We start from the raw sequence: 19,132 nt of genomic DNA, 5'->3' as shown, positions 1-19,132 counted from the left end.
AGGCCCGCCCTCATTCAGAGCGCGCGCTCTGCTCAGAGCGTACGGCTCTGAATGAGGGCCCTAATTCAATCATTAAAAAAATGACAATTTCTGAGTGGTTTTGGAAAAAAAATGTGTCAGTTAAGTGGTTAAACAAAATTCAATCTACATTTTTGATTAATTAAAGTAGCCACTTTTGCAGATATAACCACCGAACACACTCCTGGCATTCTTTCTACAATGGAAATCAAATATTGGCCCTCATTCAGAGCCGCTCGCTAGCTGTTCGCACATCTGCGCATGCGTATGGTTTTTAGTACGCATGCGCAAACCAGTCAGTGCGGCCGAAAATCGTTTGTACGCTATATAGTGAGTGCCTGCTATTTTGAGTGACAGAATGAGGCGTATGTGGGTGGTAACAGGGGAAGGTGCTTGTAAACGGGGGAGTGGAATTCGAACGCAGGCGTGCTTAAAGGTCAAAACGGGCATTTTTAGGGAGTGCATAATTAATACAGCAGCGTCATTGACCACGTCACTTGGTTTTTTTAAACTCAGAACTGCTCGCAAAATAGCGGTTGAAAAAACCAACCACAAGAATAGCGAGCAGTTCATACGCTGGTCGATGTACTCGATTAATCTAATAAATAGCGGACATGACGTATGGTGCGAGAGGCCAGGGGGCGTTTTTAACAAATAAACGAGCGTATGTTTTGCACGCTCGTTCAGACTTAGAGGTGTGAACAGACTGCAATTTGCGAACGGATCATTTGAATAGCCACCCCTTGTTTTTGAACGAACGACCGCAAATAGGAACGGCTCTGAATCAGGCCCATTATTTGGAAAGTTCTTCCCAGCACTGTTGGAGATGTTTCCACAAATGGGGTTAACCTGTAGCTTGCTTTGCTTTAACTCTTCTGTCTAGTTCTTCCCAAACTAGTTTGATGAAGTCTGGAAACTGTGCTGGCCACTCCATGATTTGTAGCCTACCATCTTGTTCTTTTCCTTGACGGTAGTTCTGACATTGCCTGGAGGGATCGTTTGGGTCATTATCTGTAGGATGAACCCTTGACCAATAGGCGTAGACAGGTGGTATTGCATGACCCTGCAAAATGCTGTGGTACCCTCCCAGGTTCAGTCAAGTTGCCGACTTGGGATTCTGCAAAAATACCCCAGACCGTCACACTTCTTCCTCCATGTTTGACAGTTAGTGTTACAGGGGTTTATTTACTAAGCTGCAGCTTCCCAGCATGTTTACACCCGAAATTTAAAAGGACAATGCTTTCAACAGCAAAACATTGTGTTTTGCCATTTTATTATTGTTATTTTTATTATCCTTTATTTATATGGCACCACAAGGGTTCCACAGCGCCTCACAAAGTACATAAACAAATGAGCCAGCAAGAAAATAGCAACTTACAGTACAAAACAATACAGGCCAATGACATAGTTTATAAACATTGCTGCAATAGCGATCATAATACTCAAAAGCAGCAGGGCATCAGCAACCAAGTGTTAGGTGACCTTGTGGGGAGTTTGGAGTAGATGATCGTATGAGTAAGGGAATGAGAAGCACATGAGGGAAGAGGGCCCTGCTCGTGAGAGTTTACATTCTAAAGGGGAGGGACAGACAGACGGGGTGACACAGTTGGAATAGACAGTGAGGAAGAATCATGGAACAGTAGGTTAGGATGAGAGCTGGAAGGCTTTGATGAAGTAGTGGGTCTTGAGAGCGCGTTTGAAGATTTGTAGAGGGGTGGAGAGTCGGAGAGGGAGAGAGTTTCAGAGGTAGGGAGCAGCCTGGGCAAAATTTTGGAGGGGGGAGTTTGAAGAAGTAATCAATTGGCAAGAGAGGTGGCATGCATTTGATGGGCAGGAGTGTGAAGTGAGATAAGATCAGAGATATAAATGGGAGAGGATTGGGTGAGGACTTTGTAAGTGAGAGTAAGAACCTTGAATTGGGGAAGCGGAGCCAGTGTAGGGCTTGTAGAAGAGGTGAGGCAGATGTAGAATGTTTGGAGAGGAAGATGAGCCGAGCAGCACCATTGAGTACAGAGTGGAGTGGAGAGAGGTAGGAGTCAGGGAGGCCAGATAAGAGGCGTTGAAATAGTCCAATCTGGAGATGACCAGTGAGTGGTTGAGGGTCTTAGTTGCCTCCAGGGAGAAAAAGGGCCTGATCCTGGAAATATTTTTGAGATGGAAGCGGCATGAATGTGTGGTTTGAAGTAGAGGATAACTCCAAGACAGCGCACTTGTAGGCTAGAGGAGATAGTTGTGCCGTTAATAGATAATTAAATTGTGGGAAGTGAGGCTATGAGGGAGGGTGGGAAGATGATCAGCTCTGTCTTAGATATGTTAAGTTTAAGAAAGCGCTGGGACATCCAGGAAGAGATAGCAGAGAGACAGTTGGAGATACGAGTGAGGAGAGAGGGGTAGAGGTCAGGGGAGGAAAGGTAGATCTGAGTATCATCGGCAAAAGTAAAATTATTATAACTTTTTATTAATAAATTTAAAAGGACAAGTAATGTAAGTGTCATGGTTCATAATTTAAATAATAATAAAATAAATAATAATAAAGTTTATCATATCACAAATCCGGAAGGCTACAGAAAATAAAAACAAGACAAACCCAAATCAATAGGTGATCAGGAACCGATCAGGGTAATACTATTCATAAAAACTATAACCAATTAAGAAAGCACAAGGAAATAAAGGGAATTATATATAATCACAAATAACCTATTGCCAATCAAATCAAATGTATAAAACATGAAAATTAAGAGCCTAATTAAAACTTAAAATATATACAATATTTGATATCCCATGTATAATAAATAAAAAATGATAGCAATAATATAGTAAAGCAAAGTGTATGTTTCCTGCACTGCTTCCTCCGTGTCTTCTACAGTATAGTAGTGTTTGTTTTTTGCTGCAGTGGCCATCACCAAAGCAAATACAGTGACTTAGAAAGGGCTAAAAAGCCTCATTGAGTTGGAGAATGTCACACCTCAGCTGCTGCTCATCATTCAGCATACGTTACCATTGCCATCTCCCTGTAATGTTATCTAAACTATAGAGGGACAGTCACAACAAGGTGAGAGTCACTAAAGACAGGCATCTATTCATTTGATTTAAATCTATGTGTGCCTAGTGTACGGTAAGTTTTTTTTGTGAGTAGAATATTTAAATGTACCATTTTGTCATTGCACGTACATTAATTGCATATTTTTCAGCTTTTCAGTTTTATTTCTTTTTTGTCTTTGTCCTATAGCATGATGAGAAGCCGTACTGTCACAAGCCTTGCTACGCAATCCTTTTTGGACCAAAAGGTTAGTTTATAAACACTGTGACGTTGAGATGTAAATGCATACAAATTGAAACCATGATAATATAGGGTCTATAGATCCAGGTAAGTATACAGATGTGTCCTCTGTCATTGTTGCTGCAGTCACGTTAAACAGCCCTTCTAGTCTTTCTTAGTCCCATGCGAGTTTACTCATGCTGAGCGCCTCTTCGTGCATCTATTTTGCCACAAATGAGTCCTATTTGCAGTGCACTGTGAATAAAACGCACAAGAAGACTTTGCTGATAAAATAATATGCAGCGTGTGTATGTTCTGTGTGCGACTGCAGCTGTATCTGCCTAGGTTACAGTTACAGTGTCGGCCGCTGTTTTCCACACCACGTTCCGTTGACATGATTCTACAAACTTGGCCGCACACAGAACATACTCATGCCGCATATCACTTTTATCAGCATAGTCTGCTTGTGCATCTTATTCGCATCGCATTGTGAATAAGACGCATTTTCAGCTAATCAGACGCCCACTGACAGCCGAGTCACATGGAAGCTGGTGGCTCTCATGCGCCCTGCCTATCGTGACTCATAATGTACGGAGGATAGATGATGAAAGACATACTGTATCTGTATATAAGGCTACAAGGGGTCCTCACAATATGCCACTGTAGAAGCTTACTGTGATGGCTTATCTGACCCCATTAAAGGCTTTAAAACTTTTTTAAAAAATTGATCTCTTCAGTGACAAGGAAACACAGTGAATAATGTGTGACCCACTGCAATCAAGGGCTGTTTTGAGTTTGAAGTACAGTATGATGGGGGCAGCCTAGGGCTTCAAAATCACCTGGCATGCCCCATTGTGATGCAGCCATGCCCCAAGATTTATATGATGTCTGGGGAGATGATCGGTGGTCCACACTCCCACTCCCAAGTAGCAGACTGCAAATGCAGTTTGTCATATAGTGATTCATTTTGGAGGTCTTTATAAAAGTACTAGTAACTTTGATGTCAGTGCAGGACTTCCCTTCCCATGGACTTCCCTCCAGGCATGAACGGGTACAGTCATCTCCTGACAAGTCACACAATTTGTCATTGACTCCATCTCTGCAAGAAATGAATGGATGCTGTCTAGTCATTTGCAGATATTATTACCCATAACTGTGAGGTCCTACAGCATGGTAGAGACATTGCTAAAAAAAAATGATGTATTAAATCTCTGAAATTAAGGGGAAAGTGCCTTACGAACAAGTCTGAGATATGTATATGGAGAGACATAAATGTGAGGAAGGGTAGCAGATTTCTGTAAAAGCTTCAAACATACCACTTCGTTCCGTGCCGTCTCCTGTGTAGAAGAAGAAGTCTGGAACAACAGCCACACTATTTAGATCCGATAAACATTTTATAAGAGAAGCAATGTCACAGCTGTGAGGGCAGCTGTGACATTGCACAAGCTACAGAAGTCAGTTGCAGTGATGCAAGCTAATGTACAGTACATTCATGAAGGATCTCACAACTGGTGGAAATTAAGCTCTCATTTCACACATAACACATCCTAATTTAGTGCAAATTGGTTTTTATTAAATTAATTAAATTGCAGAAAATGAATAAACAAACATAGAAATCGCATAGAAATCACCATTTACATACATATAACAAAAAAAAAAAAAAACGTGAGAAGAAAGAAAAATAAAGTAAATAAAGATAAGAAAATAATAAATAATAGATAATAAATAAATACAGCTCCGGGTTCAACAAAGGCAAATAAAGGAGAAGCAGACTCCAGCCTATCAAATCTAAAGGCCAGTCAAATCATGGACCCTGAGGGTACCGCAGACCATTAAGAGGCTTAGGAGGGATGAGATGCAATAATATCCTTAAAGGTTTTCGAGTCCTTGAAATCCAGCCAACGAAACCATGTATGCCTGAAAGCGGTGTAGTTATCTTCTGTAGAAGACAAAATATCTACCATTTCCATGTAGAGGTCAATTCTATCGAACCAGTCTCTAACCAATGAGCAAGAGCGCCACTTTACCGGGATAACTGACTTAGCCGCGTTATTTAAATAGCACAACAGGGACTTCTTATATCTCGAGATAGGGGCGGGGGATAGGTGAAACAGCCAGAACAACTGATCAGAAGGAACCGGCTCCCCTATTATTATTGCAGAAAGTTTAAGGACTTCTGACAAAAACGGAAAGAGATGAGAGCATTGCCACCATATGAGAAACGGGTTGCCTGGGGCAATTAAGCACCACCAGCATGTATTCGGCACGCCAAACCCCATCTTTGAAAGGACATCTGGAGACCTATACCATTGGGATATTAACTTGTATTGGGTCTCCTGAACACCAACACTAGGAGAGCAAGTATGTGCCAAACTAACTATTTTAACCCAGTTGGCCTCCCCCACCTCTGCACTCAAGTGTGGAAGACGGATACTCGCATCATCCGAGAGAAGGTTGTATATCAGAGAAATAGTATGAGTAGGGGGCAAGGGACCGGCGCAAAGGAGTTCAAAAGGCGTTAGAACTGTATGGAGGGGCCAAGAGAGTGATGAAAGTGGCTGTAGGTATCGCCAGAATTCCCCTTGAGGTAAGTTCCAATTTCCTTGTATGTCGGCAAAGGATGCCACTTTGTCCCTACTCACCAGCTCCAGCTGGACCTCTGTCTAACCAACAACTAAAAGCTCTTTGGTCCATTCCTGGAGGAAAGTGAATATTTGACAAGAAAGAAAAATACAGGGAAGTCTGTGAGGAGATGGAGTGGTTATTTCGGATAGACTTCCAACAGGACAATGTAGGCGACGAACTAGGGGGTGTCACAAGCCACGCAGCTATAAAAATAGGGACAAGCAATGACTGCATTTCAATATGCACCCATTGCTTCCGTATGTCAGTTCTCGGCCATTCCAAGATTCTAGTGAGTAGACATGCGTGATAATAACCCTGCATGTTAGAGAGCCGGAGGCCCCCTCAATGTGTTGTCCTGTACATCAGGTCTAATTTCAGGCGTGGTCTCTTACCTCCCCACACAAAATCTGTAATGAGGGCCTGAATATCAAAAAACCATCGCTGGGGAATCTTAATGGGTTGAACTTGCAGAAGATACAGAATCTTGGGGAGAGAAGTCATTTTTTAGTATACCTAACCTCCTAAACTATTAAAAAGGATGAGCTCTCCAAGACTGTAGGTCCGAACGTATTTTGGCCAAGAGGGGGGGGAAATTAGCTTCAAACAAGTGGCCTAGGTCTCTAGTAATGACTACTCCAAGGTATTTTAATTGGAAAGCATGCCAGGGAAAAGGAAAAGCAGTTTTAAGTCCTACTAGCATTTGGGGTGGTGCTGTGATATTGGGTACAACCGATTTGGTGTAATTAAACTTGAAGTTGGAAAGGTCACCAAATAACCTAAACTCATCCAGCAAATTAGGTAGGGAAATGATCAGAGAAGTAATGGTGGCCAACAAATCATCGGCAAAGAGGGACAATTTAGATTCCTTATCTTGGAGGGCATAACCAGAAATATTAGGGTTTAAGTGAATAGACTGCGCCAGGACCTCCATACAAGGAATAAAAATCAAGGGCGACAGCGGGCAACCTTGTCGAGTACCATTATTAATAGCGAAGGAGCTGGTAAGAGAGCCGTTGACTAATCTTGGCTGATGGGTGTCACGATCCAAAGCTAGGAATTCCTATGAGGAGGACAAGAAGCTGGGGGGCTAGAATGGCTAGGAGGCAGCGAGGGGAATGACAGTGCCAGTTTCCTCAAAAAGGTCAGTCCCAAGTGTTGGCTAGACCTAACCAGAGGCGCAGAGTCTAACTCACTTGGAGTCTAACCCACTTCACCAGTTACCCCTCTTGTTGGGATATGGGTTTCGCCGCACTGAGTGAGCAGGTCGCGGCCCTCTGGTTAGGTACCTGGGAGTGACGAGTAGACTAGAAAATGTCACTGCAGTAATGAGTGGAAATGATGCACTGGTATGTACTATGAGACGTTGCTGGATACACCAAGAAGTGACACAGGAGGACAGCCACAGACTAGATGGGAGTGACGATAAATAATGAAGGGTCAGGTACTGGATGCTTAAGGTAACTCGGAAGATCTGGACGCAGGGTGGTGTAAAAGAAACTTGGGAATCCAGACACAGAAAGTCACTGGGTGTATAGGGGACCCAGACGCACAATGAAGTACTTGGTGCACTGTAGATCCAGACACGGAACAGTAACTGCAAGGAACTCAGACACTGGTGCGTGAACTGATACACTGAAGATAGTTTTGGAGTACAAGTAATTGTGCAGGGAACACAAACACAGATTAGTGGACTTGTTACACTGTAAAAATAATAACTGCAGGGAAATCAGATGCTGGAGAGTGAACTTGATACACAGGAGATTCAGGTGCAGCATACAAGTAACTTGTGCAGAGAACTTAGCAGGAGAGATGAGACTTGGAACATTGGTAATCAGCTTAACAGCTGAGATATGTAACACAGGGATTCAGCATTGAGAGCTGAACAGCAATCCAGAAATAAGCAAGAAACTTGACACTGTGGAAATCAGCCTAGCAGCTGAAACATTTAACAGAGGGATTCAGCATTGGGAACTGCTGCAAATAACGCAGGTAGTAAACTTGATAGTAGATCCAGTCACAGAATATAATAACTGCAGACTAGCTGTGGGATATTCTGAGAAAGTAACTTAGAGCCTGGCATCACAGTCACTGGGAAAACGAAGTTGAACAGCAACTTCCTGTTCCTGGAGTCAAACTAAATACCCCTGGGTAACTAGTCATTGGATCAGAGGGTCAGCTGATTGACCGCAGGACTACCATTTGGGAGAGACTAGTCAGGTGATATGGACCAACATGGCTGTGCCCTGTTGGTCCCCGGGAACCAGGACGCACACATGGAAGCTCTAGCAGACCCCGGGGAGAATAATCAGTCACCACTCACCTCCACTCCCAGCAATTGAACACCTAAGCCCAAAAACGCCGGCGCGGAGGTGAGTAGCGGCCCATCCCAGGCTGCATCCTGATAACGGGGAGCAGTAGAGGGAAAGGATGCCTTGAAGAAAGATAGGACCCAGTCCCAAATGTGTCAACACACCGGTCATAAAACCCCAGTCGATCCTATCAAACGCCTTCTTGGCATCAGTAGACAATAAAATCATTGGTGTCTTCATTGTGGAAATAAGGTGAATCTTATCCTGGATCTTAGAAGAATTGTCCAGAGCCTCGCGACCTGGAACAAATCCAACCTGATCACTATGACGGGAGAAAAACTTTCAATCTACTCGCAAGAAGTTTTGCAAATAATTTGATGTCGACATTAAGGACGGAATGGGCCGGTAGCTAGGACAGAAGGAGGGGACCTTGCCTTCATTAGGGATAACTGTGATGTGGGCTTCCAGGGATTGGCCAGAGAAATGGGATTGTTCTAAGAGGAGTTAAAGGCCTCCAGAAGTAATGGAAGCAGCTTACTCTTAAAGGCCTTGTAGTAGTTGATAGTAAAACCGTCTGGGCCAGGACTCTTGCCAGAAGGAGTAGGTTTAATAGCCTCATCCAATTCAAGCATAGTAAAAGGCTTCTCCAGCTCCACACAATCAGATACAGAGAGCCTAGGGAACCCTACTCTAACAAGGTAATCGCTAATGGCCCCTTGTTTTACCAAAGCGTCAGGGTAAGCCTCAGAGGGAGGTAGATTATAAAGAGAAGAATAAAAGAAATAGAGTGATGCCGCAATCTTACTGGTGTCGTGGAGAGTCAGACCTCTCTCATCCTTAATAGAGGGTATAAAGGAGAGAGCTCTCTGCGCAGGTAGCGAGTGAGCTAATATTTTCCTAGGTTTGTTACCCCATTTATAATATCTGCTACAACATCTATTAAAATAATATTTAACTTTATCAAGAAGGAGCTTATTCAATGCCGTACGCGCAGCAACTAATTCAACATAGATATTGGAAGAAAAGGAAGCTTTATGAGAAGACTCCAAGTTCTGTATCTTCTGCAACAAATTCTCAATTTGGGCCATCCTTTGTTTTTTCAAATAAGCACCGAATTGGATACACTTCCCTTTAAGTACGCATTTATGTGCCTCCAAGATAGTAAGCCTCGATACGGCAGGGGTTATATTACAATAAATATACCCATCAATAGTCTCCTCAAGTTGGGATCTACAGTAGGGGTCAGTCAGTAAGGATTCTTTAAAACGGCATGAGGGTCATTCACTCCTAGGGATAGGTCCATCAAGACTGGGGCATGGTCTGACTAGGTCGTCAAACCTATAGAGGCGCTACGCACCAAATGTAAATGTCTATTGCCTAACAGTATATAATCTATCCTGGAATATGACTGATGTGGGTGTTAGAAATTAGTAAAATCCCTATCTGTAGGATGAAGAAATGAAGAATACGCCAGACATTGGACAGCTGATGAGTGTGGAGCAGACGCCCTACCTTGCAAGATGTACGTTCGGGGATGGTAGAGGAACCTGAGGACACATCCAGTTGGTGGTCTAGAGCCCAATTCATATCACCTCCAACTACTAGGATTCCTTCTTGGAGAGAGGCAGTCTTATCAAACATCTTTTCGAGGAAAATCGATTGACCCTGATTCGGGGCATAAATATTAACAATGGTGAAGACTTGGGTAAACACAGTGCATTTAACAAGTAGGCACCTCCCCTCCTCCAACCTATGGACCACTACATTGGATATAGGTAAATGTTTGGCAGATAAAATTGGCACTCCCTTAGATTTAGATTGGGTGTAATTACAGTAATAGACCGTGGGGTAGAATCGGTTACTAAGGCAAGGACATGATTCAGAACGACGGAAATGGGTTTCCTGCACTAGTACAATATCAGCTCTTTTCAGGGACATTCAACCCTCTGGCATTGATAGAAATAATTCTAAGAGAGGCAGCCATTGGTAGGGATAGAGTACAAAAAAAGGCTCAAGACATCGGAGCTGTAGGAAAGAAAGTAAGAAAAAAAAAAAACAAACAAACAATCAAAAACACAATTTAAAAAAAGACAATAAAAACGTGGAAAAAATGCATCCGGACAAAAAGGGGACCGCCAGGTTACCCATGTCAAGGAGCCAAATTTGCGGTAGGAGACAATGACTTTGTCAATCAAGACATTTCAATAATAAAACTAAGCAGTAAAAATATAGAACAGTGCTAACTGCTAAATCTGTAACACTCAACGTAACTTTATTAAACAACATATCTCCATGAAGGAGAAAATACTGTAATGGGCTAACAACTACCTGCCAAGTTTGGGAGGGCCCATATGGTGAGGTCAGGGAATGAGGGTCTTAAGGGCCTGAGTAAATTCCTGGCAATTGTCAATATGGAAAACAAATAACTAACCCAATAACTATACCTGACGCCCTTTGGATGGAGGGCTCTGTGAGCTCGGTCAAATTCAATGGAATCATTTGGGTCTAGAGCCAGAATCTCCCCGAAAAAAGGACATCCATAAGGCCCGAAGGAGGAATATCCTCTGGGAGGCCACAAATTCGAAGGTTGTTTCTACGACCTCTATTGTCCAAATCATCCATCCTGGTTTCATATCCAGAGATTGTTGAGTGATCGCCTCATGAAGAAGGGCTAGTTGGGAATATACAGCATCTCTGTCCTCTTCCAAAGTAACCACACGAGAACCCATATGGGTGACCGATCTGAACCAGAGAAATTTGAGTTCATGAAGTCGAGATTCCAATGCTTGCATATCTTGTTTGGAAGGGAGGGACTTGACATGGGACAAAATCTCTGCAATTTCACCTCTCAGCTGCGGTATGTGATTTTGAGAACCAATGAAGTGAGGGGTAGCGTCCATGTTAGGAGGGGAGCTGGTAATGACCCAGAGTGGAACCTCAAAGGAGTCCGTAGAGTGTGATATAGACAGATCTGAGCGCAAGTTTTGTAGGGAGGCACTATCACTCGATTTCCGGGGAGTCTTACTCTGAGACCCTTTCCCTGATTTGCCCATTAGAGAAATAAATTAGTGGAAGTTACATTAAAAAAAAAAAAAAGAGCACTGTGAACAGAAAGGATGACGAAAGTCACATTCCCCTGTTTAGTGGATCGGCATAGTGGACAAAAAGTGCCTACATGAGGCCACGAATGTTGGCAATTTGAGGTCACAATGAAAGCCAGACGGGGGCGAGGGTGTGGACAATACTCCTAGATAGAACAGTTCTCAGTAATACTGCGTTACAAATCACAATAGAAGGTATATACAATGAAGCGGTAGGTTCTGTAGTCAACCACTGGAGGGAGCTCCAACCCAGGCTAAGGAGAAGAAAGAAAAAAAACAGTCCAGGCAAAAGAAGACAGTATAGTATAGACAGTATCGGGAGCAATGCCACAATCATTGGGGGTAGAAAAAATATAGGAATAAATCCCCATCCAAGGTTATCAGAATGTGCAGGTAGCTGAAGAGTTTAATTAAATCCAGCATACAATGGTTTTCTATATCAGGAGCAGGGAGCCCAAGAAAACTGAGGCTGCTAAGGGACCTGCTGCTTTCACACACAGGCAACAGTGGGGGGAGAGTCCCCAAGCCAGGCGAGCTGACCCCAGGGGTATGGTAGCAGGTGGCCTTGGGGGAGGGATCTCTCAGGAGAAGAACAGGTACCTGAAGCTGGAATGGCAGTCTTCTCTGCTCAGCGTTAGGCCCTGTGCCTGGCAATGTGACTCCCGCAGGTACGTTGCTCCGGGCTCTGGCCGTCCCTCCAGACAGGGATGGGAGCCAGGGGTCAGTGGCAGGAGGTAGTGGCGTCTCAAAGGCCGAACAGGGAGGAAAGGTTTGGGCCTCTGGGAGCTGGAAGCCGCGGAGATATGGCAGCGGGGCGGCAGTAATTGAGGCTGTGGCTCCAGGGATGCAGAGACCGCGGCTTGGAGGAGAGCCACGGAGACACCTGGGCAGCAGCAGGAGGGAGTCAGTGGGTCAGGAGCTCATCCAGACAGCAGGGTGAGTGCCGATGGGCAGGGGGATCCCCCAGAACAGCCCTAAAAGGCAGCAGGAGCTGATGTGAGGCCCGTCCGTCGACACACCATAATTTGCACAGCTGCACCCATTTTCTGATGCAACACCTGCCATTGCTATAAGTGACACCCCTTTCAGAGTTTGCAAGTCTGCACTGTGACCTAAATATTAACATTTGGGAGGAATGCTTATGGAAAGAAATTTGGGGAGGGATCTTTGTGCAACATACTGTCAGCGTTTGGGGGAGAGCTCTGTGCATATACAGCTAACAGTTGGGCGTGGAGCTCTCCGCATGTTCAGTTGCAGTTGAAAACCTATTTTTGATATTCTTTGATAACACGGATATTACCACAACAATATTTTGTTGGACTCTTAAGTCCCACTCCCCTGAGAAGTAGCTGCCAGTAGCTACTCAGCAATGAAAATAACTCCTTGTAATTAGATTTATTCCTTGTGCCCCAATCACCTATTGAGCATAGCCGCTTATGGGGGTGATTCAGGCTCAGACACTATTGCTATAGCACTATTATGGTAATGCATCATGCCTCCTGCATGCATTACTGTTCCGAGCTGTGTTCATGGATACAGCATCGGATTATCTGTGGGATCCTCAGCCAGCTGAGCGACCATGGGGTCACTCTAGCCAACAGACACAGATGCACAAAAGAGGCCAGGAAATCTGTCAGCCAATGAAGATCCTGGCCTCTTCCCTCCCCTTCCCAGGGTGGCGACACGCCTCCTTTTTGGGAAACGGAACTAGACTGTCAATCACTGACAATCTGAAGCCGCTCTGCGTGCAGGATTACAGACCCTCATGCGTCGGCGCAGAGGAGTCACAATCGGAGATGTGAGCTGACCATCGGGTTAGTGCACATCTCTGAATCAGCCCCTATATACCATTTTCTTGATTAAATGTATGCAGCAATCTATTCTTAAAGAAGTGGTCGATAATAAATAGAAGGAAAGACACCTGTTCATTTTCCTTTCTAGATAGTGTGAATCCCTTTGGAATTTGTCAGTAGTAATGAGAGTTCCTACCCTGCTTATTATAGAGTGAGATTCCATCTAAGCAAGTCTGTGTTTCTACAGGTGTGAACACAGGAGGTGTTGGAAGCTACATCTATGAGAAAGAACCTGAGACAAAGGTTCTGCCCTAAGAAGTCCCCGCAGATGTCCCTACTTCTACCCTGGGAGACTCCTCTCACAATATTTGTATTATTTCTAGCTGATGACACTATGGTTATTAGAGAAGCATAGATAATACAGCTTTGGTACAGTTGAACAAGTTCAAAAACTTACCGTACATGTTTTATACCTGATATTGAAATTGATGCTGCCTGTAAATTATATGTGATTAAATGCATAGTTTTCAATACGTTAGAAGCCAGGAAGAGCCTTGTCCTACATGAATTGCTTCTGTATGTGCTTCGGAAGAATTTCAGTATTATTTGTTCCTTTACTAGTCAATAAGGAGAGACGTTTCTCACACACTAAACACAAATGGTGCATAACATGGTCTTTTCACGCTTCTTATGTCCGGGTGGCAGGAGCTCCATCCTTAGTAGTCTTGAGCTTTTTTACATACAGGGCCCATTCAGAGTTGTGGATGGCTCTTGCAATGTGTGGCACTGCGCAGGCTCTGGAGCATGAGTGCATGGATATATACGGCCAAATGTACGCATATTGGGCCTGATTCACAGGTGGACACAGTTCCCATGTTTACGCAGTGGAGCGATTATAGTGATCTGCGTATAAGTGGCACTGTGCATGCATCAAGTTTCATCACCGTCAGCGGTCGCAGGGAGGGTTTGGTTGCAGAGTGATTGGCAGTCAGGGAGCATTTGGGGGAGGTAATGGGAGAGTGGCAATGAAAACACAGGCATGTCACAATCATTTTGGGGGAGTGTCGCAGACTGCGATTGCGATCCCGTACAATGTAAAAATGGCTCCAGCGTTTCCATTCCAGCATCCATTCTGAGTACCATAGGGCTACTCCGATAATCAACTGAACTGCAGCTGATGCCGCATCCTTGTATGCAGCCGCTTGGCTTTGCAGAGTTGCCAGCGGGCTTCTCAATGCAAATCCTGCCAGGTGCGACATTTGCATATTTTTTCTCAGTCATTGCATACAAATTTGTGGCGGCAGCATTAGTGCCCATCTATTAATCAGGCCCATAGCTCCATGTACACAATACAAGTGTAATTGCAGACAGCTTACATGCAGCTCTGCAGCAGCCCCATAGAGAGGAAACGCGTCAGAAAGGGCAGTTACTAATCCAACTGTAATATTCTACACAATGCAACCGTGACGACAGTTTATATAAACGATCACAGAATATGTTCTGTCCTAGTTCTGTTGAAGGTCTGAAGGTGCATATCCACTACACGATTAAAATGAACGATTGAACAATAACGACATTGTTATCGTTCATTAATCATGCAGTAATTATGCCGGCAACGACCAGCGATGCGCACTCCCGCTGGTCGGCATCTGTCATCACCTGAACATGCAGGGCAACCTGACGAGATCGTCATGTTGTGCATGTTCGGGGATGAGGGAGGGTGCCCACACTGAATGGCATATCGTTCAGTGTGGGCACATTAACCGCTGCACAGTATGATTGAACGATTGCACGATTACGATGTTGGATATGCACCTTTACACGTGATGTTTTACTGAACATCTTCCTGCAATGAGCCAGGCAATCTGTGATGACGTAGTTATCTTTTCAGCTCATTAATACAGGCCTTAATATATCTGATGCGCATTCTTCTGTAGAGAGTATTTATTGTGCAGGGAACTATCACCTTCTTTATGTTTTATTCCAATGCTTCTAATAATAACTAGGGGATTGATAATGAATCCTCCAATGTTACCAAGATGTATTTCTCAATTAGAATCCCTTAGGCAACATTAGTAGAATTGAGTGTAGTATTGGGATGATCAGCAAATCATAAAGACTGCCATGGCTGTTATTAAATGACTGTTGGATTGCTGTGCTCTAGTATCATTGGTGCAGTAACGATTGCTGAACAGCAGCTGTCCACGTTCCCAGGTGGGAGGAATGCCTCAAAGCCTTTACTGATTATGTCAGCTCCTTGTAAGCTCCACAGTGTTTGGCATTTTTTTTATATTATTAAATAATGTAATTGGGCTTTAATTAGTAAGAAATTACAGGGATTTTAAGTCGGGCCAATGCTAGAATGTTTGAGCCCCCTGCAAAAATGTGGTTCACCCTTTCTGGGGATCACTCTGCTATTCTAAGCATGTGTGGGCCCTGAGCATGCACTGTGGACCCAACCCTACAAACTCACAGAAGAGAGTGATGGGCGCTTCTGAGCGTGCACTGGGCCGGAGCATGCACAGTAAAGAACCAAACAGGGATTTACTGTACCTTCCCCCGGGTCTCACACATACTCAGAAGTGTTGGAGCGTTGAGCGGATTTACCCCTACCCCACTGACTGGTCTGTGAAGGCACACCTGGAGCATGGAAATATATAGGACAACTCCCGATCATTGCACCTCTTGGTTACCTGTAAAGTTGAAGTTTTTGAATTGGAAGAAATATGTTCTGTAACTCTACGGTAATCAAAGAACTCACAACTCCACCTTGTTCTCCACCAATTGGATCTCATTTTAATAAACTTGTTTATTAATAACTAGAGGAAGATGTATTAAACTTTCTAAAGAGTGGAGAACTGGTCAGGTGGAGAAGTTGCCCCTAGCAACCAATCGGCTTCTAGCTAGCATTTATCAAGTACATGCTCTAAAATGATAGCTAAAGCTGATTGGATGCTATGGGAATCTTCTCCACTCTTTAGAAAGGTTGAAACATCTCCCCCTAAGGTTGTAGGTGATTGCCCAGTCACAAAGATCACCCAAATCTAATCCTTTCAGAGCATGCAAAGTATTTCAGACCCAGCAGATTGTTTTTTTTGTTGTCCACAAATCCACACAAGAATGGATGTACAGTATTCGGGGTAATATTTATGATAGCGAGAGCAGTCTTTTGCATGAAAACCTGAGCAAGCAGTATTCATAGGGATCAGCGAATACCTATGATTATCTATATTAATGATGCACACTGTATGTGTTCATTCAGTAATAAACAGTTTGGGTACGGGATCCCGGGGGTCAGGCATCCCGACAGTCAGAATCCCGACATTATTAGGTAAGTATCCCTAACCTTTCCCCCTTGCAGCCTAACCGTCCCCTCCCGCGGCCTAACCTCTAACCCTAAACTTAACCCTAACCGTTATACTCACCATCGTGATGTCGGCAGTCGGGATTCTGGAGCCGGGATTCTGACCGACGGCATCCTGATGGTCGGGATACCAACTACTTCCCGTAATAAACATGCCCAAAATTCATGTGATGCATTTATAAAACTGTGAACTAATCTCAAAGCTCATTACTTCTAAAGATGAGTTTTCATCATTATTCTAAAATATTAGTATATGGATTGGTATAAGCTTATTATGCAAAGAAAGATGCAGTATTACGTAGGTAAATAGAAGAAAGCTGTATGGTAAATAGCATATGAAAAGATGGAGCTCTCTGACATCAGAATATGCTGTTTAAACAAAAATTGAATACAGCTTTATTGTAATGGTATTGTAATGAACATAATGACATACAGAGGGGAAAGATCGCCTGTTCTGTGTATCTATGCAATACACAGAACAGGCAACTGAACATTCTCTGTAATAGCTACTATACAAATAGGGAGCATGTATTTACTTACAGTATAATACATAATTGTTCTCAAATAATACTGAAGAGATCATTAAGCATATATTTTACAGGAGCTTATACTTGTACTAAAGTCACTTTTACTTTATGTATTCCTTATAAAAAGTGATTCTGCTATAACAAATGAAATGTCACTGAATAAATTCAGTATTCTGTACAAGGGTCCTGATGCAGAGATGTAAGCTATTCCGATGGTGACACAGTTGAGTGATAATCAGCAATCTGCACATGAGTCGCAGGGCACCTGCGTCAGGGTACAATACCATAGTCGCTCGCAGCGACTATTACTCGCAGTGTGGTTGACAGTCAGGGAGCGTTTGTGGGAGGTAACGGGGAGTGATGACTAAAAACGCAGATGTGTCACAACTGTTCTCAGGGTGCGTTACAGCCTGCATCTCCGATCCCGCACACAGTGAAAGTGGCTCCAGCATCTCAGTACACATTCTGCTCGACCATAAGGCTAATCAGGACTCCGATTATCGAAGAATCTGCGACCGATGTTCCGTCTTTGTACACAAATGCTTCAATTTACAAAGCTGCCGGTGGGCGTCCCAGTACATTCCTCGGCGTCTGTGACATTTGCGTATGGCATTGTTGATGCGATGTCATTAGTGTACATCTCTGAATCAGACCCAAGCTGTGGGCAGGAACCAAGTTGTTTTGTAGAGCACTAAGTGAGTGCACACTCCTAACTAACTTATCTGTGTCATTCAGCAGCAAATCACAAATCTTTGTGTCATTTACAAAGTCACTTGGTCAAAAATGTAATGATTTCTGCAATACAGTATCTAAGTAAAATGCTATATGTGGTCACTGCATGTCATTGCACCGCAGACAAAGGAAGTTCAAAACACTATTATACCCCAACTATGAATGTACCAGTAACGGGGACCAGCACAAATCTCATATTTTGTATTATAAATCACGTACATTTCAAAATAGTTGACATTGTTTTATTTCTTGCCACCATAACTCTGCGTACAGCAAAACCAAATAAACAATAATCTTCTTGATGTATCACATATTCATATTATAATACAGTATTACTTAATCTTATATAATGGCTTCTTTTAATGCATGTCTCAATTTTTTATCCCACATAAATGTGTTATTGTATTATTGGAGAATATTGACCAATTTTGTTCTGTTGTAATAGCAGTGAGCTTGTGTGAGAACCCTGAAAAATGGCTCTGAATGGAAAATAGGAGTCTATGTACTAAGCCTTGGAGAGAGATAAAGTGGACGGAAATAAAGTACCAACCAATCAGCAAACACAGACACAGCCTGAAAAGTGTCAGTTAGGGGTTGATTGGTTGGTACTTTATCTCCATCCACTTTATCTCTTTTCAAGGCTTAGTACATAGACCCCTATATAGTCCTATTGTATAATAAATAATAAACTGTACAAATTATTTGCTGATGGTATTTTTTTTTTTTTTTAATTTAAAAAAAATGTTTAACTTTAATTATATTTTGATTCCTTTATGGGGAGATGAATGACTGGAATTACCTGTGTAACGTGCTCTTGGCGAGTGCATCATGCAAGCATTGGGTTATACATTCTTTGGTGACCCTGTATATCATGCAGGATTCTAGAATGATGATGTGACTTATCTGGAAATTAGTAATACCTAAATTGTGTCTGCCATGTGCCAGCTATACTGTATGTTACTGGCATAAAAAAGTTATATACTGTACAAAATTACTTCCAGTTAAACTTTCATCTGTTATTTAATACCTATGTTAGAAAAATATTTTCCTTATCCTAATCCATCTATAACTTTGCTGGAATTCAGCCTTTATTGGGAACTCTGGACCTCACTCAGAGCCGGTCGGACAGAGCGTGCATTCGGTCTGAATGAGGGGAGGACCTCTTGAATTTTCAAGACGTCCTCCTTTGCGGTGGTAAGGCTGTGGGTTAACACCCACAGCCTTACGACCGCCTAAGGTGATGGTCGCGATGGTCAAGACCATCGCGACTATCGGGGCTTACGACGAGACCCTAGGGTAGGGTCTCCCTTGTCGTAAGCCCCGGAGAGCTTTCGGCTCTGTCTGAGCCGGAAGCTCTCCACTGACATCACTAGTGATGTCAGTGGGGCCGCCCCCAAACGGTAG

General features: G+C 43.3%; 1 protein-coding gene across 1 annotated transcript in view; it reads left to right on the top strand.

Moving 5' to 3' along the window:
- LOC148481402 (cysteine-rich protein 2-like) overlaps nt 1-18,242 on the top strand; it is a 191,454-nt gene extending 173,212 nt beyond the window's left edge. The window contains exons 7-8 of the mRNA XM_088453533.1: nt 3,248-3,305; nt 13,353-18,242. Coding sequence (XP_088309659.1) covers nt 3,248-3,305; nt 13,353-13,420 — 126 coding nt within the window. The 3' untranslated portion in view covers nt 13,421-18,242. The remainder of the gene's footprint in view (nt 1-3,247; nt 3,306-13,352) is intronic.
- The last annotated feature ends 890 nt before the right edge of the window (nt 18,243-19,132 follow it).

The sequence above is a fragment of the Taudactylus pleione genome, unplaced genomic scaffold, assembly GCF_031769625.1.
Source record: "Taudactylus pleione unplaced genomic scaffold, aTauple2 ptg000582l, whole genome shotgun sequence".
NCBI lineage: Eukaryota > Metazoa > Chordata > Amphibia > Anura > Myobatrachidae > Taudactylus > Taudactylus pleione.
This window is presented reverse-complemented; position numbering and strand designations above follow the sequence as displayed.